The sequence below is a fragment of the Pagrus major genome, chromosome 15 (genome assembly GCF_040436345.1).
Source record: "Pagrus major chromosome 15, Pma_NU_1.0".
NCBI lineage: Eukaryota > Metazoa > Chordata > Actinopteri > Spariformes > Sparidae > Pagrus > Pagrus major.
Window position 1 is genome coordinate 2,556,011 of NC_133229.1, and position 25,542 is coordinate 2,581,552.

General features: G+C 39.5%; 1 protein-coding gene across 1 annotated transcript in view; it reads left to right on the forward strand.

The window, feature by feature from the left end:
* The window catches only part of LOC141009538 (heterogeneous nuclear ribonucleoprotein L-like), an 86,272-nt gene that overhangs the window by 45,374 nt on the left and 15,356 nt on the right, over positions 1–25,542 (forward strand). Inside the window, exons 4-8 of the mRNA XM_073482188.1 lie at positions 6,396–6,505; positions 6,618–6,745; positions 17,103–17,188; positions 17,283–17,379; positions 18,907–18,979. Coding sequence (XP_073338289.1) covers positions 6,396–6,505; positions 6,618–6,745; positions 17,103–17,188; positions 17,283–17,379; positions 18,907–18,979 — 494 coding nt within the window. The remainder of the gene's footprint in view (positions 1–6,395; positions 6,506–6,617; positions 6,746–17,102; positions 17,189–17,282; positions 17,380–18,906; positions 18,980–25,542) is intronic.

Sequence of the window (25,542 nt, forward strand, 5' to 3'; positions counted from 1 at the left end):
TTTTTAATTGTCCTCCTTAATGCACACACACTGACACGCCTCAACGTTCTGTTTCTCTCTCCCTGTATGTGTCTGCTCTGTTTATGTGCGGCAGCAGTATGTTTTATGAAGTCCAAAAAACACACCTTGTGATTTAAATTTTTTCACCCCGATTTCTTTTGTCATGTGTGGAGGAAGCCAGTCAGTAATTGTGTGGTACTGAATGACATCGCAACAACCAGATGCACTTACAGGCTTGTACGAAACAACTGCGTAAGAAGGCCCACATTAAATAGGAGAGGTCACATCATCTCTCTGTTTCTCTGTCGTTGTCATATATTCTTTGGCAGATGTTACAAGGTTACAAGGTCAATTGATTGCAATTATTTTTAAAAACACAAGGATTTAAAAGATGAAACTATGAGTCCTTTGTGCTACATCTATTTTAGAAAATGGAGTGTTGGTGATGAATTAAGGAGTCTCACGGCCAGGGGAATGAAGCTGCTTTGTAGTCTGGTAATATGGCAGCAGATACTTCTGTATCTTTTTCCAGATGGCAGCAGGGTGATCAGACTGTGGCTGGGTGGGTGTTGTCTTTTAGTATCTTTGGGCTCTGTGCAGACATCTCACTTCACTGATGTCACTGATGCTCTGTAGATGGTACCAGTGATGTTCTGGGTGGTTTTATTCACCCGCATGTAGAGCTTGTGTTGCCTACATGAGTGGAAACACCCTTCATGGGGGTGATAGACGTGGGTTTTCATCACCTAATGAAAACAATTGATCCATGTTACATTGTGCCCTCTCGTACATTTTTCAGCAGCCAAGTTATTCCTGACCTTTATAAAAAAACATGCAAAGCCGCAAAAGACAAATTGGCTAAAACACAGAGCCTTGCACTTACCACAGATAGTTGATAATTTTTTTTATTTTTATTATACCATTGGTCAAGGCCAAGAGGCACTTTTGGCACTTCTCACATTTGAAAATGTTTTTATTTTTATACAAGTTTATTTATTTGACATTATACAATACACTAGAAATGTAAATCACTTTTTGTTGTTGCTAATCAGAAAATTAAAGAGAGAATTTTGGATAGTAATGTTGTAGCTTTTTTTTCCTCCTCACAAATGATCGTACCAAACTGAACCGAAACCGTGATGAAAAAACGAGTCCATATTCAACTGTCCGCTAACTGTACAGTTGCATCCCTACTGGAGAACCAGTTTCTTAAAGCACTTGTTTAGGATGGGGGTGAGAGCCACAGGATGGTAGTCATTAAGACTAGATACAGCAGACTGTTACAGGAACAATGATGGCTGTCTTGAGGCAGGAGGGAACAGTATCGTGGGATGTTCAAAACCTCAGTAATAAGATTATAGCTAGCTGGTTGGCACATGATTTTAGTACACGGCCAGCTATATTACCTGGACCAGCAGCCTTATTTATATTTACTCTCTGCAGGAATTTTTCTCTCATCCGCTGTGGTTACTGACAGTGGCCGGTCCTCTGGAGGTGGATTAGACTTTCCAGCTGAGTCTTTGTTGAGGAGGTCAAAGCAAGCATAAAATGTGTTCAGCTCATCTGGCAATGTGGCCTCACACATGATTACATGCTCCTGTGACATTTTTAAACACCTGGCACATATCTTTAGTGTTGTTGGTGTTGAGGTCCCTCTGCAGTCTCTGCTGATGTCTCCTCTTTGCCCTCCTCTTGATGACAGCTTTCAGTCTTTCTCTGGCAGTGTTGTACGCTTCCTTGTCACCTGACCAAAAGGCAGCATTTCTGGCTCTGGATAGAGCCCTCACCTCTCCATTCATCCAGGCCTTCTCGTTGGGGAATGATCTTACTGTCTTTGTGATCACCACATCATTAACACATTTGCTGATATATGATATCACTAAAGATTTACATTCCTCAAGACTAATGCTGTTATCCTGAGTGGCAGCATCTCTGAGCAATCAAAACAGTCCTGTAGGGCTGTTTTACCACATTTGAACATTTTTAATGATGGTTTGACCCTCTGCATCAACTGTGAGCAAGTTAATGAGATGCCTCCGGTGGTTGTTATCAAAATCCATAACTATTCCGACAAGGCCAAAGTTTTTGAGGGCAGCAAAGGCGAAGAAGGAGCTTGTACACAATAAAAGGAAGATAAGATGTGATTATAGGTTAAGCCACCCAGCAGTACAAAAAGTACTAACCTTTTGTACTGCTGGGTGGCTTAACCTATAATAACATATCTACAACTTTAGATCATTGATTTAAAATATAAATGTATATATATTTATATAAAGGATGAACTCTATACCTATATAGAGTTCACCCTTCACCTGCTGCAGCCCTAAGGTTATACAACATAAATGCATCAATAGTTATAATTTGAGAACATGTTATGTATTATTCTGAAGACCATTTGTTTATTCAGTTATGATGATGAAGACAGTGTGTTTATTCAGTTTGTTTAGGCATATAAAATCAGTCAATTAAGATTTTTCTCTTCTGATTAACATTTCTTCCCCCAAACAACATAGTTCACCTTTTATGAGTAGGCCTACTTTAGCTTTTGTGGCACTTTTAGGATGGTCCTTGCATAAAAGTGGGCGGTCTATTCAGTAGAAAACAACATGGGGTATTACAGTTAAACAGGCCACTACACTACACTTCCGGTTCACAAGCTTTCTCTTTTTAAGCTTAGTACTAGTAATAGTTTCTTGGTTTATATTTTTATCAGCACTGCCAAATTAACAGTTTTACCGTAATTTAGAGCGCATGTGCAGCGGCTCTCCCTCTTGAGATCTCTCTGTGCTCTTTGTGTCTGTGGATGCAAACTGAGAAAATGTCTCCTTTGTTTGACGTAAGGGAAGGCTGCTCGGTGTGGGTGCAATCCCCTCATGGGACGCCCCCACTTACTACAATAACAAACAAGAAAACAGCTGTTATACTATAGTTTGTCCCGGTACCACTGCAGATAAAGCCAGCCGCTCACACCGTGCCGCACACGCAGTTTTTTTCTTGATGTTAAATAATTAATTCCCCAGGAATATTACTTTAACTTCCATGCAGAACTGTTGAAAAACAAAATGATATAGATGACCTCATGACATGGTAGCCTAATAATCATTGAGTAAGTTCTGTGTGGGAATCACACACGTCAAATGCTGTATGCCTATGATACAGTAAGAACAGCTGACTTCTCGCTGAAGTAATGCTTCAGCTTCCATCATCACTGCTCCTCCTGGTGTATAGCTAAACCTTTGCAACTGGTTTCCACACATGGTGCTTAGGGGCGTTACAATTCTGCCCTGCCTTCACTACATTATCGTGGGGGATCTCATTCGAGTCAAGGATTCGATCAGGTCCGAGCACGGACCCATCTTGGACTGTTTAGGACCCCTTCACGGAGGAACAGGAAGTTTTAAGAGGCTGCGTGTGAGAAGTACTGAGTGCTGCTTGAGGGATCGAAGGTTACAGGCATTCAGTGTTGGATTACAGCCTTGCCCCGTACACGCAGGGATTTCTCTGGATTCTCAGAACTTGATGATATTATGGATCGGAGATGGTGAAATAACCTAAATTCCGTGCAACTGTGCATTGTCTTCTGCCCTAACCATGTGTTGGAATGAGAGCATGGTGTAGACAGTGAGCTTAACAATTTTCCAGTAAAAACACGAAGATGGGAATCCAGCGTTAGGTATTTTTATGGAAGTCTTTTTGTAAAACTGCATACAAACAGAAACACAGAATCAATGTACAGTATGTACAGCATCAAATTATACAGATGAAATAACACACTCATGTAGGCTAATAGTCTTCATCTAAGAATATTCAACAACTCCATGGTAAGTATTTGAAGAGAGTTAACTGGTGAAAAATTATATATGAATAATCTACATAACAAACAGTAACACGTATAACTGTGTAAATGTACTTACAGATTGTGCCTGATCGTGTCAAAAGAAAGAGGGTGGATGTAGATGTGATTACAACTCTCCACTGCTAACTTCAAAATGGCTGCCCTGCTAAATCTTGAGTGGTTTTAACTACCTCCACCACTAGGGGGCACTGCACACTGCATTCTAATGTAATTACTGGGGGCAGAATACATTGAGAAACATAGTTTTCACAGAGTGGTGAACCTCACTCCATCCTTGCTTGTGAACTACTGAGCCTTTCAAGGATTCCCCTTTCATACCCAACCATGATACTATCACCTGTTGCCAATGAACCTGTTTACCTGTAGTATGTTCCAAACAGGTGTTTTTGGAGCATTCAACAACTTTCCAAGTCTTTTGTTGGTCTGTTACAACTTGTTTGAAACATGTTGTAGGCATCAAATTCAGAATGAGTGTTTATTCACAAAAAAAACAATAAAGTTTACCGGTTTGAATATTTAACATTTTGTCTTTTTACTGAGCTCATTTGAGTATAGGATAAAATTAAAGTTTTTCTTTACGTTTTACACAGCGTCCTTCTTTTTCTGAATTGGGATTATAGTTCTTCTAGATCACAGAGTGGCAGGTTTTTTCTGGTTGTAAACTTAATATTTCTACAAATACAGTTTTGGTCAAAAGTTTCCATACATGTAGATCTTAGATCATATACTGTATATCATGGCAGTCTTGAGTTGTAATGATGTCTACAACTTAAATTTTTCTGTGATGGAATGACTGAACACATACTACTTTGTCACAAAAACATTCATGAAGTTTGGTTCAGTAATGAATTTATTATAGGTCTTCTGAAAATGTGACCAAATCTGTTGGGTCACATATATATCTACAGTAATTCTAATGTTATTCTAATGGCCATTTTAACCTCAGTTAGGTGCTTTTGATATCCATCCACAAGCTTCTGGTCGTCCTCTGGATAATTTTTTAACCATTCCTCTTGACAGAGTTGGTGAAGTTCAACTAAATTTGTTGGCTTCCTGACACGGACTTGTTTCTTCAGCACAGTCCACATGTTCTCTATGGGGTTCAAGTCAGGACTTTGTGAAGGCCATTCCAAAACTCAACAAAAATCATTGTCCTGTTGGAACACCCAACTGCACCCAAGAGCCAATCTTCTGCTGATGATTTTAGGTTTTCCTGAAGAATTTGGAGATAATCCTCCTTCGTCATTATTCCATTTACTTTCTTTAGAGTAGCAGATCCACTGGCAGCAAAACAGTCCCACAGCATAATACTACCAGCACCATGCTTGACAGTAGGTATGGTGTTCTTGGGGTTAAAGGCCTCACCTTCTCTCCTCCAAACATATTGCTGCTCATTGTGGCCAAACACCTCAATTTTTGTTTCATGTGACCACAGAGTTTTCCTCCAGAAGGTTTTTTCTTTGTCCATGTGATCAGCAGCAAACTTCAGTCGAGCTTTAAGGTTCTGCGTCTGGAGCAAGGGCTTCTTTCTTGCACGGCAGCCTCTCAGCTCATGTTGATGTAAAACACACTTCACTGTCTTCCTGCAGCTTTTTGGTGGTTTTTGGTTGAGTCTTGACCATCCTGACCAGTTTTCTCTCAGCAGCAGGTGATAGTTTGTGTTTTCTTCCTGATCATAGCAGTGAAACAAACAAGTGTTTGCACAGTTGAACTTGGGACCTGTAAGTGCTTTGAAATACAATTCCAAGCTTCCCACATATACCACTCACATGATTCACTCGGCAATATAACCATTTCTTTTTTTTTCATTGTTCTGTATATACTAACATTTTTCTAAAGATCAAATGGCTACACTCCAACAACTTGAACATTTGAACATGAATAAATATTTATGGGGGACACACGGAGTAAGAAATTGAACCACATGAAGTCACACATAGCAAGTGATTTGGTGTTATAAACTACAGTGAGCTTCAGTAGCTTTAGTGTAAGGAAAGTCACAGATGCTGAATAATTAAAGGAAACATTTTGCGATACTCTAGTTTCCACTCTAAGTGACTCCATTATTTACACTCCCTGCATGGTGTAGTATTCATGAATCTCTCATTCACCTGAATGGAGTTGCAGGGAAAAGCATGCTGTGAAAGACACACACAATTATAAACACAGGTATAATCTTATTGCACTGATTTGGCAGGTTCTGGAAATGCCTTCATGCTCACACTGTTTTGTCTGTTATTACATTCGTCTTTAATGACAAAAGGGACAGCAGTGAACTAATTTACTTATCTACTAGGGTTTGGAGTTAGGGAGGCCCATACTCTTGGTTCAAATTGACAGCAGCTTAAAAATGACACCATTCTGATGCATATCTGTTGAGAACTGACTACTGAGGATTTAAATGTAATCAGCAGTTTTTAGATGCCAGTATTGCTGGCAAAGGAGGTGATGTGTCCAGTAAAAGTCCATTAGGTTGACATTTTTTGAATGAATAGCATTTGTATGTCGTATCTTAATGTTTGCATTTGTGTGTTCTCAGTTATGTGATGATGATGCCATTCAAGCGTCAGGCCCTTGTGGAGTTCTCTGCAGTGGAGAGCGCTGACCGCTGTGTGTCCTGTGGAGCCAAGGAGCCTGTATACATCGCAGGTTTGATCCCTAGGCTTTTCACTGGAAATAATTAAAGATGAGATTGATTACTTGCACATGCTTGAATGTAGCGAACCTTATGTGTTCATATCTTCATCCATCTATTCATCAGGCCAACAGGCGTACTTTAATTACTCCACATCCAAGAGAATCACCAGGCCTACTAATGCTGACAACCCTAACAGTGGCAACAAGGTCCTCCTGCTGTCCATACAGAATCCCCTCTATCCTATAACCACGGTAAACGTACACACACACACACACACACACACACACACACACACACAGGCATGGGTCGTTCCATAAGGATTTTTCCTGGGGTTGGTAAGATGGAAAAACCGTCAAGCCCAGGCTAGATTTTGAAAATATCCAGCCAGTAAATCCCGCCCCCTACACTCAGGCCTCTCTCCAAAGCCACTCCCCCCAAACCATGAACGTGCACTGTCCGACAACTGCTGAATACCACCGACGGAGTCCGAGTCCTCACGAGCAGAGGGAAGAAGAGTGTATCAGTGCATCGTTTTCATCTTAACATCCAACTACAAGTAACTACCTCATGTCTCATTCACCTGTAAGTAAACACCTATTATTATCATATTGAACATAAACAACCAACATAACTATTGCTAGTACTGATGGCTGTCAGGCTAACTTTGTTAGCATTCAGAAATCGTTGAACAGCTACTCCAGTGTTGACTCTCGTTTCACCTCTTGAGCTATCCAACTTGTTTTTGTTTGTAGCCTTCTCCAGTTCGGTCTTCCTTTCCTTGCTCTGTTTGGCAGTGCTAGCTGCTGTAGGTACAGCTGGTAATGGAAAGTGTGTCTGTACTTTCTCTGCCATTCTTGTCTGTAAACAATGAGCTAACTCTGCCACAGCTCCAGCAGTGCGTTGTGTAGACTCAGGTCACGCGCAATGAGTGATGGGCGGAGTCAGTGCAGGGTGGGCAGGTAAGGACAGATTGATGGACAGGTAGGCTGTCCATACAATATCTTCAGGCCACTAAAATTGATTGGATGAAGTTATTACAGTCCTGTCACAGCCACAGACAACTATTTTTGATTCTTTGAATGTGTATTCTAAGCCTCACCATCTGCTTATTTTTCACTGGTTTGGTTTGAAATTTGTACTGAACACTCAAGAAACCCAAAGCACACTTGGCAACATGTATTGATTTAGTTGTTGTTTAGTTTTTGAAGAATGTTCATAGGAAACACATTTTTTACCCAAGCGCTTTTTAATTATTTCATATCTCCACTAGTTCTAGTCCTAGTTCTATCAGATCTCCAAGTTAATTTGTCCTGCATAAAAAAATGTCACAGATATAACTAGACATAGCTTCATAGCTAAAAAAAAAATCTCTAAGGATTATTTTAATATTTTACTGTGTTGACTTCAAGGTTTTCTATCTTTATGTGATACCTGGTCAGCCTGTTTTTCATTGGAATCAAGGAACTTGCAAGTTACAGTTTACAACAATGTAAACATCTTGGCCGGAGAAGACAGATGGTTTGAAAGAGGAGTAAAAGAATCCATCTACGTCAAACTGGAATGACCGTCTTTGAACAGAGGGGGAGGCCTACGACATTACTTATCACCCACCTACAATGCAGTACTGAGTTCCCTCCCCAGACAGCTTAACAACCATTCACACCTGGGCTCACCTAGCCCTAACAACCCACATGTTTGACCAACGACCCACAAGTGGCCCTAACGACTCTGAAACTCAGAGCTCACACGTGTCCTTAACGACTCTGTAAGAACACACAGAGTTTAAAAGCCTGCAGCTCCCCTCCAGTTAGTTAGAACTGAAGAAGCCTCTTGGATGAGAGGTGAAACGTCTTCAAGAAACTGAAACAAGTCCAGTTGCCTACGATACAGCATCTAGATTTACCATGACCTGGATGACTGAGAACCTTCATCAACAAGTTACAGCTTGTAATGGGCAAGCAAGGAATGGGTCCCAATTTGCAGAGATTTTTTTAATTGAATTGGTTCTCAAGAACCTGAGTTTTTTCATATGTATGACTGAAACCAATCATCCATTAGTCATCCGTCTCTGGAAGGAAGGGGGACAAGGTGATTTCCATTCCCTCAGAATAAGTCTTTTAGCAACAACCATCCCCAGCATCAAAGATTGTTGGCAGAAGAAGGCAAGTCCAGCTTCCAGTTGGATAGTTCTTTTATAGGCCTTTTAGAACTAGTTGAACATTTTGGGCCAGAATCCAGTGAGTGAAGGGCAGAACCAGAAAGTGTGGGACAATTACCCTCAGTCATTCTGCACCTGTCACACAGTGGTGAGACAGAGGGATAAATCTTGTGCAAACGTGATTTAGAATAGTGAAGACGGTGGACAACTTTGAACTGGATCAGCTGGTGTCTACTGTTAACAGAAAACTGTTCAGAAAACAACTCTATGCTAACTTTCCTCTTTCCAAACATCCATAATTTTGAGAGTAGAGGCTATGCTACAAAACTCAAACAAACTTACAAACTTAGAGACAAGATGGCTGGAGCGGTTCGTTAAGACATCAAAAAAATATTGCTTCCCCTGAAGAGTTTCAAAGTCACGAATCTTGGACTGGACATAGTGTCTGATTTGTAAATATAGGAAAAATGTGAGTGAGGCAGCTCAAATTTTTCTTTTAGGATTTCTTTTAAATAGTGCAAACCTTCCTATACATACATCTCCTCAATAGAGATTAAAACCTTCTTCCTCCAGGCATGAAAAGTTTTGTCTGTCGATGAGGGTAAGAGAGAAGGTTGAAACAAATTAGGGTATGTATCGAGTTATCTGGCAGACTCTAAAGTCTATGCTCCCTGCTAAAGCACAAGTCTATGTGACACACACATACCCACTCCAGAGCTGTTAATCAGGCTGCGCACAGTGACACTCAAAACACACACACCTCCCTCTGCATGTGACTTGTTGTTGTTTGCATGTAGTGTTTCGGCGGGAAAAGTGAGGGAAAAGATCTAGTTCAGTGTCCGTCATGGAAGAACTGAGACACAAAATAATGAAATGGGATAATAAATAAGTTTACAAATTAATGTATTAATTGCACAATAAATATATGCATTAATAAATTAGTTTAGAAATTAATTTATTAATCTATTGATAAATACACTTAATTACAAAGTAATGAATTATTTGATATTTTAATGGTCATTAAAAAAAGGAATTATGAATATAATTCACAAATGAAACATTAACCCATCAATAAATAGTTCAAATTAAAAAGGAATTTGCAAAAACAACATTTTACAGAAGCCCTAATGGGCCATGCATTCATACATTTTATTTCCTCCGTTTTCCCGTGATAACGAGTTAATTTCATTAGTTTTCTCTAGATCTCGAGTTATTATCTCGAAATAACAACTGCTGTTTTCTCGAGATAACGACATAATTAATTCGAGATCTCGAGATAATGACTGTGATATGATAGGCCTGAGATTAAGGAGACGCCCGGGACCTCGTAACTGGTCAGCTATGTAGTTAAAGACGACATCAGGTTCACTTAGATTGTGTCGCCGATATAGCTGAAGCCTTGCTAACTGTCTTTTTAGATTACGCACACTAATGTGTATATTATCTGTAATAGCAAGGCATAATGCTATTTCAGCCTGTGTCAGGCCTTGATTGAAAAGATATGTGAAGTGGTGATCGATATGCTCCTGCTCCTCTGACATTGCTACACTGAATGATGTTTCCTGCAATGATTTAATATACTACACTATCGTTTTGTTTCCTCAAGATCTCGAATTAATTATATCGTTATTTTGGGAAAACAAAGTTTCGTTATTTTGAGAGTACAGCTATAAGATTTTTGCAAGGTCCCATGGATTAAGAAGTTTATGCATACATTTTTTTTTTGTGATTAACATTTTAAGGTTTTACAGTAGTACAGCAAGTACAGTCAACCCCCCTCCCTACCCCCAACATCAGTTTGCCACTACTGATATTTTGTCCATGGTTGTCAACTTAAAGTCCATCCTATGCACTGTGCAGAGGCTTTCCAAAAAGTCCAGGCCTGTATAAATACATACATAAACAAATTGAGCAAGCACAGTAAACTAGTACATAGCAAGTGTGTTTTGTCATTGCATAGGTTCAGAAAACAAAACAAAAAACAACAGCAAAACAAGTCAAATCAAAGAAAGCACTGTTTGCAACTCTCCACATGATAAGTTCCAAGTCACACTGCTTCCAGAAAGGTTAAATATTTGCCCCACATTTTAGTATACACCTCCAACCTTCCAAACTGTTTATAGGACATCCTTTCGAATGTAGCCACTCTTGCCATTTCTGCATTCCATTCCTGTAAAGATGGCATCTCCTCGGCCTTCCAATGTCTACAAAGCATCTGTCTACCTATCATAATACTAGTCTGGACCCAATTATTTACATGTTTATCCCTTCCCAATAGTACTGATCCATCACTTAACACAAATAATCTGGGGTCAAATGGTATTTGGGTTTCTAAAACCTCACAAATATTTGCATATATTCTCTGCCAAAATTCCTGAATCTTATCAAAGGACCACAGAGCATGGATCAAGTGACCCTCTTCAGACTTGCATTTCCAACATTTTGGCGAATCTATTAACTCAAGTCTACACAATTTGGATGGTGTCCAATAAAAACGATGAATGATCTTAAACTGAATTAAACGTATCTTTGCCTCTCTTGACAGTCCTCTAATATTCTTGCAGATATTCTCTCAATCCTCATTATTTAATGTCACGTTCAAATCCTTTTCCCATGCTTTCTTGAGAGCCGTGAAAGCCCCATTACCCAGGTTCTTAATCATCATGGAATAAAATTTAGCTGCTGCGTGACCTTTACCATAGATTGCTAGAACTTCCTCTAATAACCCTTCATCCTTAGGGTTTTTTGGACCCAATACACTTGCTCCTGAGAGTAAATGGTGGAGCTGCAGATATCTAAAAAATTTAGACCTGGGAATACCAAACTGCTGCGATTAATCATCAAAAGATTTCAAAATTCCATTGTGATATAAGTCACCCAATGTGGCTGTTCCTTTTCCCCGCCAGTCCTTCCAAAGGAAAGGGGATTTATTGATACATAATTTTGGATTCAGCCAGATACTTGAAAAGGAGTTCAAGTAAGGATCTAGGTCCAGGTCCGGGAAACTTTAATCCATAACATTTTTAGATGAGAGATTATTGGATGTGCTTTTGCTTCTCTAGCCAATTTGATAGAAATACATTGCAAAGGTGATATAGGGGCAAGAACAGTTGCTCAATACAATACCAGGGAGGGGCCCTCTCTGGAGGGAGTGTCCGATGAGCAAGGTGCCTTAGGTTGAAAGCATAGTAATAAAACAACATTTTGGGTAGTCCCAGACCCCCTTTATCAGCTGGCCTCTGTAATTTACTAATATATAATCTAGGTCGTTTACCCTTCTAGACGAATGTCTTAGTTATTCGGTCAAACCACTTAAAATATGAAAAGGGAACCTCCAGTGGAAGAGAATGGATGAAATAATTCAATTTCACACAATTCATTTTGATCACATTGACCTTCCCCGCCATCGATAGATTAAGAGATGACCATCTATTGAGATCACAGGACTTTTTCTGTAATAGTGGATCAAAATTAACTTTCACCAGGTTTTTCAACAGAGGAAATAATATACCCAAATAACTGATGCCTTTTTAGGCCATTGAAATGCACCTGGGAGGGAGAGCTTCTGACTTGGACCAGTTGACCCTATAACCTGAGAATTTTGAGAATGTGTCAATGATTTTGAGGAGACAGGGTACTGATCTGGCTGGCTCTGACACAAACAATAATATATCATCTGCATAAAGCAGAAGTTTATGTACTGCTCCGCCTACAGCGACACCTGGGAAGTTGGGCTGCGCCCTGATGGCTCTATGGCTAAGCAAAACAATAGAGGCGATAGGGGCGAGCCCTGTCTAGTCCCTCTTCCCAGAGCAAAATAATCAGAAATAAGCCCGTTGGTTTGAACAGCAGGCTCTGGGTGCTTATATAATACCTAAATCCACCTCGTGAAAGTGTTGCCAATCCCATACGCCTCCAAGATCTTCAGTAAATAGACCCATTCCACCATATCAAATGCCTTTTCGGCATCGAGGGAAACGGCTGCTATCGGAGGCTGGACCTCAGCCACCGACCACATAATATTAATAAAACGTCTTATATTATCAGAGGAGCTACGACCACAGATAAAACCCACCTGGTCCGAATGAATTATAGATGTAATTACCCTATTTAGAGGGTTCACTAGTATTTTAGAGATTATTTTAGCATCTAACTGCATTAGGAAATTGGGCGGTAATTCTTATAGTCACCTGGGTCTTTACCCTTTTTAGGAACCAAACTAATCAGTGCTTGCCTCAAGGTTGGTGGCAGTATGCCCCCCTCCAGTGCTTCTTTATACATCTCCATCAGGGCTGGAGCCAACTCTGCCGCAAAGCTCTTAAAAAATTCAGCTGTGTAGCCATCAGGCCCTGGTGCCTTCCCTGCAGGGAGGGCACCAATCACCTCTCTTAGTTCCTCCATGGTTACATCTGAATCCCAATATGTTCTCTGCTCTTCTGTCAATTTTGGGAGCCTTAGCGGCTCTAAAAAATTTTCAATTTCCCGTTCAGAGGAGGTAGACCTACAGCTATATAAATCAATATAGAATTCTTTAAAAGTCTTTATTAATGTCTACTGTCGCAGTGATTATGTCCCCGGATTGCGACCTAATAGCAGGAATAGTAGTGGCTGCCTCTCTCTGTCTGATGTAATTAGCTAGAAACTTCCCTGCTTTGTCCCCCAATTCAAAATAAATTTGTCTTGTCCTAAATAGATTAAATTCAACCTTCTGAGATAATATATTATTGTAGCAATATTTTAATTGGGTCAGCTCTCTCAAACCACTGGGTGACATTTGACGTTTCAGCTCTGTTTCGGCCTTTTTAATTTTACTTTCTAATTCTAAGAACTCTTGTGTTTTAACCCTTTTGTGATATGAAGTGCGCTGTATAATCCGTCCCCTAATCACAGCCTTCAGGGCCTCCCACATCACCCCTGCAGAGGCTAATGAGGAGATGTTTATCTCTAAATAAGCTTTAATCTCTGATCTTCACCACTCAATATTTGTTGGTTCCTGTAAAAATGAGGAATAAGGACGCCATCTAGAGGAATGTTTCCTTTCAAATTGAGATAACAAATTTAAACACACTGGAGCGTGATCAGAAATTACAACATTCCCGATTGAACATCCTGTAACAGAAGAGATGAGTGATTTGGATATTAAGAAAAAATCTATTCTGGAATAAATCTTATGCATTGCTGAAAAAAAGGTGTAATCTCTCCGTGATTGGTTCAGGATTCTCCAAATGTCCACTAGTCCCCAAGTCTTACAAACCCTCTGCCATGTCAGAGTGTTCCTGCATTATCTTTAATTTGTTTGAGGCAATTAAATTGCAAATTTTTGTTTATTATTTTCACAACCCCTTTACTCTTACTGGAACCCACACTATAGTACACATGACCAACCCATCCACCGCAAAGCTTTTCAGCCTCCTCAGCAGACATATGCATTTCTTGTAAAAACACCACATCATAGCTTTTGCTCCTAATACTGGACATAACTTTTTTCCTCTTAATAAGGTTCCCCATCCCACTGACATTCCAAGTGAAGAGACGCACTGAACTCAAATGATCTGACATTGCTGTCTATGTGTAATATGGTGCAACCATTACTCAGATAAGCTGTAGTGACAGCTAACTCCCCTCATGCTTACAGAACAGAACATGTGCATGTGAACCTGAACTTTGCACAATAAACCCCCTGACAACCACCCCGCTAAAAACAGCTGGTCCGTGATTCGTCCACGAGTCTCCACCCGTTAACTTTGCAAGCTCTGCTACTGCATATTCAGTCCAAACCAGAACCATTATGTTACTGTTCATAGGCATATGTGGTAAAGAAAACAAGTCAAAACAGTGTCCCACTATGAAATGAAAGTAATAACCCATGACCCACAGCTCTCCTTCTACTCACTCCATGGCATCTATGAAGGCCGTAGCCTTCCTGGGACAGTCAAACGTCTTCATTCCTGCTTTGGTAGCAATTTTCAGCTTACCAGGATACAGCATCCTTAAGCTCACCTCCCGCTCGTGCAGCTGCTTCTTGCACTCTTTAAATTTGTTGCGCTTCATCTGCGTGGCTCTGGAGTTATCCGGGAAAAGCATTACGTTGTTATTTTCCCAGCTCACCTTGCCTTTGTTTCTTGCCGCTTGTAGCACCGAGTCCCTGTCCGATGATCTGAGGAACTTTGCAAGTAATGGTCTGGGTCTGTCTCCTGGTCTGGGCTGCTGACTTGTGACTCTGTGTGCGTGCACGATCTCGTGCTTTCTCTGTATATCCAGCAACTCCGGAATCGGCTCCTCCAGAAACTTTACTACATCTCTTCCTTCCTTACCCTCTGGGATCCCAATAAAGCGGACATTGTTGCGCCTCGACCGATTCTCCATGTCCTCTAACTTTTTCCAGAGTTGCTCCAGATCTGTCTTGCTAGCTGGCAAGTTAGCATGCCTCTCCCTCTCAGCTGCATCTAGATAGTCCACTTGCTTCTCCACCTTGTCCATTCTTGTGATTAGGGTAGAAAGCTTTGACTCCACTGACACTGTAGCCCACCGTATCTCAGCCAGCCCCACTAAATCGCCGGAGATCTTCGTTAATGTTGCATAAATGTTACCGATGTCCCGGCTTATATCCCATGGCTGTTGTTCACCTGTGTGTTTGTCCCCATCTTGGTCCTGCTGGGCGTCGGGTCCATGTGAACGTAAATATCTTTTTATATCTCCACAGGCCGAGGACTTCGAGAGTTTCGACATTTCCCCTCTCACAGACTATTTATCCACCAAGTGCAGTATTAATTTCTCTGGTTAAATATCTCTGAACAGGATAAAAGTAGCAGAGCAGTGCGGAGCCCACTACATCGTGGCCTTCTCTCGCATTGCGTCACATGACTCCTATGCATACATTTTTCATGAAAACCCATGACATGAATTGGGAGAAGTTCTGAATTCTGGGTGGTTTTGTCATTGAATGATCCACATTTATGTTGACTTAATTCAATCATATCATTAGTGGAATTTTTCTAAAACTAATTTTAAACACAATTATAATGCAACTACAGTATAAAATATGGTGCATGTACAGTAAATTATCAGGGTTTTATTATGTTTTAGATTGTAATGGATTGATCTTGAGCTAGTTTCAAGTCACTACCAGTTGATTTTCAATGGCTGCGCTGCCTGGAATGCAGAAAAACTGTGAAAATCTACAGACTAAGACTTCTATAAATTTTTTGTTACTGGACTGAAAAATGCTGTGTAATCCTTTCAGGATTTCTGACTCTTTTAACATTTTAAGTCAGTATGTAGCATGTAATATTTGATATATCTGTTAGTCTTTCCCTCTCAAACAAACTAGATTTATTAAGCTTTCCTTCAAAGCAGTGTCTGTCTTGACTCATTCCTTCTGGGTTTTTCCTTCATCTCTCATTCACCGCTATCAGGCTCTCTGTCGCTTTCTATGCTGTCTTTCATAGTGTATACGTTTTTGTCATAATGACTGGTAAGGAAATATTTCCCCACCTTTCAATGTTGTTAAATGTGACATGTAAATGATATCTTCAAAGCACAATTGATGTGGTCTCAGTGAATATTCACATTCAACATAATGATTTTGTGAGGACATTGGGCACATACAGAACAAGACACAGCTGATCAAATTCCATAGCAATTCTCTTCTCAGAAAAGTAAGCCCATCAGCCAACCATGAGAAAATTAGAAAGATTTGCTGCACTTATGGGTTGTATTTCATATCATTTTGAAAACTACAATACATTAACATGGACATCAGATGAGCAAAAATTCACTGAAAGAACCTATGGGTTCCCAATTGTTATTCATGCATTTCATGTTGTGATAACACGAATTAAGGCACATTCAGTTAATTCGAGAATGCTAGAATGCTAGTTTCACCACTCACAAGTTTTCAGCCAATTGTTGTCTACATGTTTCACAATAATAATCCCCACTGAGTGCATGTTTTCACTCAGGGAATCAGGAACACTTATTTGAGGGATGCTGGATTAGTTTAGGAAATCTAAAATGATATAAAATTTAATTTGCTGCGTGACACCAGGACTTTTGTTTTAAAGAAAATGTTCCATACCTTTCGGAATATGAGTATTAAAACACAAACGTTACTTTGTGCTTGAAACTCTCTTGAGGTGTATTTGCATTATCTGGGATATAGTGAATTGTTGATTTGCTGAATGTCAAACAAACAGCTGTAGCCAAAAATAGTCTTCTAAGAATATGAATTATGAGTCTTTGGGAAATATTCACCAGATTACTAAATAAGGACCTGATTGGCATGGAGTTGTATTTCTCTCTTACCAACTACAGTACCTTTATGGTATTTATGAAATGCACAGTGGCCTGAGGCCTGTGCTTCATGCAAGTTAAGACACACTACAGCATTAGAAGCTTCTATATTATGTTGAAATGTTGAATTTCTTTCTTTTTTCCCTCTTTTGGTCCAGGATGTTCTGTACACAGTGTGCAACCCCATTGGCAGTGTCCTGAGGATCGTCATCTTTAAAAGAAATGGAATCCAAGCCATGGTGGAATATCCTTACTGAGATTTTGAATGTGTCTTTACATGCTGTGTGTATCTGTATGTTGGAATGTGTAGCATCTTCTCCTTGACCCAACTCCTTCAGGTTTGAGTCCGTTCAGTGTGCGCAGAAGGCCAAAGCTGCTCTGAACGGAGCTGACATCTACGCTGGTTGCTGTACACTCAAGATTGAATATGCAAGGGTAAGAGGCTGGATATAGCTATGTACACTTCCCTGGAAAAAACAAAAAATCAACTTTGTTGGAATCTTAAAAAACTGATTAATAATCATTAGCATTTCTAATGTAGCAATGAATTTTGTATATAAAAAAATCTGATGGAAATCTTGTCTTGTAGTGTAAAATTTTATATGTGTAAGTGCAACTCTCTCTGGTCTGTGCAGCCGACTTTATCATCTGTCAGTGGTGTGCATAACACGTAGTCTGTTAAAAATATATTTCTACGTAAATGTTGATATTTATTAACATTAAAATTTTGTTTTTACATGTTATATAATGTGAATTATTGAATAACTTTTGCAAACTTCACATCACAGTCTACTTTTGTCTACTTTTTCACAACACCTTAGTGGGTCCACTAATGAGCTAAATCATTCACATTTAAGGGGTCCATTGCAAAACCTCTGCATGAATTACCATACACTCTGTGTTTGTAGATTAGGCCTATATCAGATTCAACTTCATTGTCAGTGCACCGAGTACAAGTATGGATTTATTCTAAATTAACTGTCCAGATCCTCTCTGAAACATCTATATATGCATTGTTCAAAAAAGCATGTTTGCTGAGTGTGTGATAATGTTCAAATAATGGTATTAAAAAATGAGTTATACACCCACATCAGGTTATTATTCCAGTATGACCTAAGAGTATAAATGTAATTTGGAAAGTTCCCACAAACATGAACTGAGCCCATGAGGCTTGATCTAAAAATGATTTACACCACGAATGTCCTGGGGCACGGGAATAACAAGTGGATTCATAATATGTGGGGAAAAACGCTTGGAAACATTCAAAATGTAAATGATTTGATATAGACAGTCATGTAAAGGGTTCTGCGTGTAACAGAATAGACACTGGAAAGTGTCCACATCCAGTCTCTTTAAGCTGTGGATATGATCCATCAGGTAAACTATGTTGTTAATCTATACTAGAATAAAATATTCTTATATAAAAATATAAAATATATAGAATATCCAATATTCTACTGGGTTTGGTATTGGAGATCATTTTCAACTCCTCAAACAAGCTGCAATGGACTGTGTAAGCCTATATGACAAAACGGGCCATATTTCCTCACATTAAAAGGTTCAAAAAGAAACAGGAGAAAAAAGGATTTGCTTCACATTTAGAGAAGAGCCTGTTGCATAAAATTAATGTAATCTGCATAAAATAGTACCTTACAATCTGGAGTGGCAGAGATTATATTATTATATTATATAGAGATTATAACTGTACATAGTGAATTAAAGTAGACCAAGGCTTAATCCCATTTCTAATTTTTACCCCTACCCTTAGCCATGTAGCCATAACACTTTGCCCTACCCCTCTATCACAACAATACCCATAGGCATGAATGTGCAATATGAAAGGGTTGGGCTAAATGGTAGAGGCAAGGGGTGTATTGGGATTGGACCCAAGAAGGCAGATCCTGTATATATTTAATACATTTAACTGGATCCTGATTCATTCTTTCATCTTTGTGTTAACAGCCAACACGCCTGAACGTGATCAAGAACGACAATGAGAGCTGGGACTACACTAAACCATACCTGGTCAGACGGGGTAAGACACACACTGTCTATCTTGCTTTTATCTCCTGTCAAGTTATCATACTTACACTAGAGTCAGACTATGATCTCAGTTTGGGGTGACCCTTCTTTTTTAAAGTACAGAAGATCCTGTGAGGTGGAAGGGAGGAGTTCTTTGTAGCCTGAATTCTCTGTAGTTTCCCTCCACTACAGTCATCACTGATTCAAGTTACACCAGATATGAAAATGGTCTTAGTCTTCAAATCATTCCTGAAACTGTCATTATGGGTCAGTCTCGGACTGTGGATTATGAGTGTAGTCATAAACAGTTTGGACCACAGACCTCCATCACACCAAGACTCCTCTGCCTCCTGTCTCTCCATCTCCAATCTAAACACTCTCACACTGGCCTCTCACAAGCCTTGCACCTCTGCTTACCATGAGGAGAGAGAAACATTAAGGGAGAAAGCGAGAACAGAGAATGAGGGATGGACGTCAGGCTGACCATGCACAGCAGCTTTCTTCCATCTTCACCTTCTGCAACCCAGCAAAAAGAGAGAGGGAGAAAAGTGATGGATCTCACTCCTCCTGACCACCATGCAGCTGCTGCTTCAACATGCCCAGGGGGCACCACCGTGTCTGCAGGACTCCAGTAGAACTTTCCTCTATCTAGCTCCTCCACCCTGTGTTTTTAATCTCCACCTCTGTCTGGGGAAGTAGTTGCATGGCCTGATGTCTGGTCCACACTGTGCCTTTAGCTCTTCAGGGTCTCTAGATTCTATATTTCACTCTGAGTGGTTCTTTAATGATGATCATCCAGGTTTTCTAGTTCACAAATGAAAGTGTAATGTGAGCCCTAAACTGCCCTTTTAATTTGTTTTTACTGTAAAATCTGTTTGAAGACCTTTCTGGTTAAACATTGCGGACCAGACGTAACATGTTGAGAATCAAAATTCTGGCTATTCGAGTCTACAGTATTAAAGTCTGGCCTTATCTCTACTCTCTGATACTTTACTCCTTCTGAATTAGGGCTGTCACGGTATAACATTTTCATCAGGCATTTAATTTGGTACAAAATATTACAATAATGATAGTATTTCCATACTGTACAATTGCATTAAGAACCATTAGTAAATTATTATTGAAATTAATTAAATTATTTAACATTTCATTGAGAATTTGCCAAATCCAAAAGGACAAATTCAAAAGCAGAACAAAATGCTGGAAAGCAGCGATATAAGGATACAAATATACTGTAGATAGATAAATAGAACAGTAGATGGCTGTGTAAATACACTTGGGAGACAGAGAGTGTGGAGACTGTGTGTGTATGTATGTGTGAACTTTCCAACGTTTGTGTGTGCATGTGTTTGCGTGCAGGCACAACCCAGCGATAACAACAAAGCAACTGCAGCTTTGCTATCAAGTAAAAATATTACAGTATTGATGTTACAGAAATGAGAATAGCTTGCTCTTCAATACAACAGATAGGAGCTTGGTGGAGCATTTTTCCCAAAACTGCATTTAGCTGAGTTACGCATCACTGCCCCATGGGTGGCAACTACATTGCAAAAGCTAACTCTGTCCTCGTCTGAGAATTCACATTATTTCAAAAATAGTTCCCAAATAATTCCCACAATATTGAGTGAAATGTTTCTCCCTTTCACATTGTTATTTATGTGGCCAACATGTTGCTCGCAATGACACCAACTAGTTTTTTGAGTAGTGAATGTGTGTGCATGTATGTGACTGAAGTGTGCACATGGATGGAAAAATAAAAGATGAATTCAAGAAGATATGAAAAGTCAAACCTGTTTACTCTACTGTTTGACTAAATGACACAATGTTTTTTATAATTTGTTTGTATTGTGATAATGGTGAAAACCAGTATATCGTGACACCTCTAATCTGAATCCCCTGATTACAGTACAGTAGCTGTACATTCAGAAATGTGCATGGATGGGCCTTTTACATAATGTAGCTATTAGATTGTTGATTGGTATATTTTTGATATAAACATTTATTAGAATGAATCAGTGTCTTGTTTAAAACAAACGCTCCGACTATATGACTAATGACGATCTATGCACGGTCTCCGTGAGTACAGTGAACTACTGTAAATGCTACATTCTTTGTACTGTATGTGGTGTGTAGCTGAGGATTTTTTTCTGAAAAGTCTTACAGTGTGTGATGAGATTCATGTTGGGATCAGTTCATTCTGAATTCAATCAATTCAGGAAATTAGATCAGCCTCCAGACAACATGAAGGAAAATCTAAAGTGACTTTAGAGTAAAACTATTCAAAACTGAACACAATGAAAGCCCCTTTTTCACATTTTTCCAACCAACTCTGGTCCACATCTATAACAACTACTGACCAGATCACTGTCCATAGGATACAATTCATAATGGTTTGGGTGACAGCCCAGCAGCACCCTCTGGCAAGAGCTTTCCATTGTATACAATAAATATCAGAATTTAATAAGCAGATTATCAGACATTTCTGGCATTATGTACTGTATATCCTTGACATCTAACACACTTTTCAAGTGCATGTCCTTCCTCATAAAACACTTCGATAGTCAAGTATTTTAAGTTCAGCATTGTTTACATACATGTTTAATAGCTTGCAGTCTTCTTCCTCACTGTTTTTGTTTGTGCATTGCGTGTGTCCTCATGCACTTTCTCAAGATAAAACAAGTAAACACTCATGTAAAAAACTAGCAGTGAAAAAGGCTGACTGCTCTCACTTCGCGTTGCCTGTGTCTTGGCCAAAAAACTGCACTTGAACACATCACATAGACTATAGCCAATGGCCAACTAGCTTGAACATTTTGCGCTTGTGTGAGAGGAAATACCTCTCCATACCAACAGGGGCCGGTACTCTGTATTTGTCATTTAAAAAGGGAAACCAGAGGACTGAGGCCTGTGGATATACAAACTGTTGTTATGATACAGCAGCTTTTACCATTTTCACACTATTCTCACTAATATAGCCACTACCAGTCAGGTATGTCTGATAAAAAGTTGCAAGTGGTTCTGGCAAAGAGTTGAAAAATAAGGAGAAACTGCACTAAATGAGTGAAATCGTGGATACTACAGCAGCAGGTTCGAGGGGCTTTCCCATTTTGTTTCCGTTTGTCTTCTTGTGCACTTGGTGTATGGGGTGTATACTGAAAATTGGAGGCTGCAGGGCTATCTAATGCCTTAGACTGAATTGTTTTAAAATGATTCCTGAAATGATTGATATCATTATGAATTGGTCCCATATAATGTTGATTGAATAAGTACATATCTCCAGTGTTATTTGTTTTCAGTGGAGGCACATTGCAATGACACAAGCAAGTCATGACTGAATATTGTTTTTGAGTAGCAGTGGAATCAATGGTCAACACAGTTTATTATGACTTTTTTTTTAATTAGTGCATCACAGAGAGCAGGAGAGGGAGAGGTGGAAATTATATACAACAATTGTTCTCTTCCATTTCCTCTGCACAAACCTGTTGTGGTTCTTTAGTAATGAACACAAACAAAATGTGGCTGTTAACTTTGCCTGCAGATTCATATCCCATCTTGTACTATCATTTTTAAAGATGTGTTGATGAAGGTTCTCAGTCATCCAGGTCATGGTAAATCTAGGTGCTGTATCGTAGGCAACGGGACTTGTTCAGTTTCCTGAAGACGTTTCACCTCTTATCCAAGAGGGGGTGGCCTACGACATTACTTATCACCCACCTACAATGATGTACTGAGTTCTCTCCCCAGACAGCCTAACAACCATTCACACCTGGGCTCACCTAGCCTTAGCAACCCACATGAAGGCTGGTTTGACCAACGACCCAAAAGTGGCCCTAACAACTCTGAAACTCAGAGCTCACACGTGTCCTTAACGACTCTGTACGAACACTCCCACACAGAGTTTAAAAGCCTGCAGCTCCCCCTCCAGTTAGTTAGAACTGAAGAAGCCTCTTGGATGAGGTGAAATGTGTTCAAGAAACTGAAACAAGTCCAGCTGCCTACGATACAGCACCTATATTTTTAAAGATAACTGAAACATTGTCAGATCAGAGCTCATAGTGTCAGTTGTACTGCTTGCATTGTAGCATGGATGTAATGCTATGGATGCAAGTAATGATGATCACTTTTCATAGACATATCCAATGTTTACATGAGAGTAATGTTCAAACTTATGATTCAAAATTGTCACCCTAAGTACACAAACATAATAGGTGCTGATAGGTTACACTGGATTGTGTGTTGTATCTAGAGGCGCTTGTGGTATGTGTGAAGTTTCTTCCTACTGTATAGATAGTAGCATGGGTTGTTCAGCTGATGTTTAGTTAAGCCTTACATAGTTATCAGTAAAGGTGTTTCTGTGTAAGTACTACATATTGAACTTAGAATTTAGATACCTGAAAGTAAATAGACAGGCTTTCTGGAAATACTTTGCCCAGCATTTTTTCAAGTGAAAAAACATTTAAAAATTGTTATGGTCACCGGTGAGAAGACGCTTAAAAGTGGTTCACAAGAGAAAGTTCACTGACTGTTGAAAGAAGATGAGAAAAAATGTACATTTAAACCAGATTACACTGGGATTTGTAATACTGGCAATCAGCTGACAAATTTGGATGGTTTCTCAGTTAGGCTCCAAAATAACCACTGGCTTTTATTTGCACATTGTAGAAGATAAAAGGTGACTTTATGTCAAAGGTAACTGTGGGGATCAGGGATGGAATCTGCAATGTTCTGATTGATGAACGGCTGCTCTACCTCGAGCCACAATAGCCATATATGCTTTTGCAGCGTGAATATTTATTTCTTCACCTGGTGCACTTTGTTCCACAAGTCTGGTTCGGAGCAGTCAAAACTGTGAGGCTCTGAAGACTTACTTACTCACAGTGTAACGGATAAAATAACATAACTACTATTCAAATCCTTTTCTCTTTGGTAGCAGCTTTAATACCACCACGTCACTCTTCTCCTCTTCATCTTCATCCTCTCCCTTCAGCTCATCCACCTCTTTATCCACCTCCACCTCTCTGTTGAGCTTTTCATGCTGCTGCTACCTCTCTGCTTTCATCCTCTTCATCTTTTGCACTCTCATCATCTTGGTGCTGCTAATCCTCCTGTCATGTCTCATGTCTTTCCTCCAACACAAGTCTCCCTCCAATTCTCCCTTCTTATCCTCTTTCCACCATCCACATCCCTTCTCCTTCCTCGTTCTCCCATTCCCTCTTACCCCTGTTTTTTCTATACCTTTATTATCTTTTTTTGTTAGCTTGTCAAACTACTTCCATACTACTTCTCCTCCTTTTGGTGAAAGCAACTGTCATTTTTCATTTCTTCACTCCCTGTATTGTCACCCTCTCCCATTTCCTTTCCCACTCCTGTTACTCTATCTCTTCCTTTACTGTTTTGACTTCAGTATTTTAAAAGACATTTACTGACATTATCCACGGTGTGTGTGTGCGTATAGGTGGCTGTAGATTTAAATTTTGTTATTGCCTGATGTGTTGGTAGTAATAACCTTAAAGCAGCTGGTACCTCCAGCTGGTCATAAATCAAACCCCTAGGGGACATGGTCTGAGAGAGATTTGCTTTGATTTGTTTCTGTAGTTCATTGAGGAGGTCAAATGATGCTCCAAATAGTGTAATTATAAAAGTAAAAAAAGTCGAAAGAAATACTTGGAAATACAAATACAAAGGATGGTGTAATTTGGGTGGTGTAATGCTTTCAAAACACCACACAAGAATAGAACCAAACACAATATTTGTTTACAATAATCTTCAAAACTGCCTCACCCCCTAGCTTACATACGATTTAATTGTCTTTTTTTTTAAGGTTATTTCAAACTGTAAACATCTCATTCATCTTAAATGCATGTCTGTTGCTTTCCTATAACATTAATAACAACACTTTGAATAATCTCAGGTTGGATACCTCATTTACATGTTGGGCCACAAAATGATGGCTTACGTTTACCCAAAACTAGCAGGTAGTCTGAGATGTCGCTGTTGTTTAGATATTAAAGACACTAGCAAAGTAACTTACAACATGAAGTAAGCACAGCTGAAACCTCAGATAGGTTGGTCCATTGTAATTTATTTCATTTGTTGAACATTACATTTATGGCTAAGAATGACAACAGAAATAAATAAGTTTGCTGATGTCACAACTCTCAGCAATGTCAATCAGCTGCCAGTTTTCTACCCAGAAGTAATTGTTGTTGTTAGTGAGATGTGATGGTGATTTGATCTAAGGGAGCCAGGTTTGCTGTCATCCTCACAACATGGCTGCAAGCAAGACAAGTCTGTTTCAGTTCCATTTTTTTGCTAATTGGAAATGGTACTGGGTGTGCTCAGTGTCATTCAAACTACAAGACTAAACACTGTTGCCAATTTGATTATTGAAAACTACTTCATTTTAGTCAACCCTTAGTCAACCAATCATACTCTATTTTTTGTCATCTGCACTAAATGTTAACCATTACAGACTAAAAACGTGGTTAGGATTATTATAAAGTTTGCAACTGGACAAAACTAAAAATGACAGTTACCACAACCAGAATTTGTAACTCTGGTAGAGTTTGACTAACA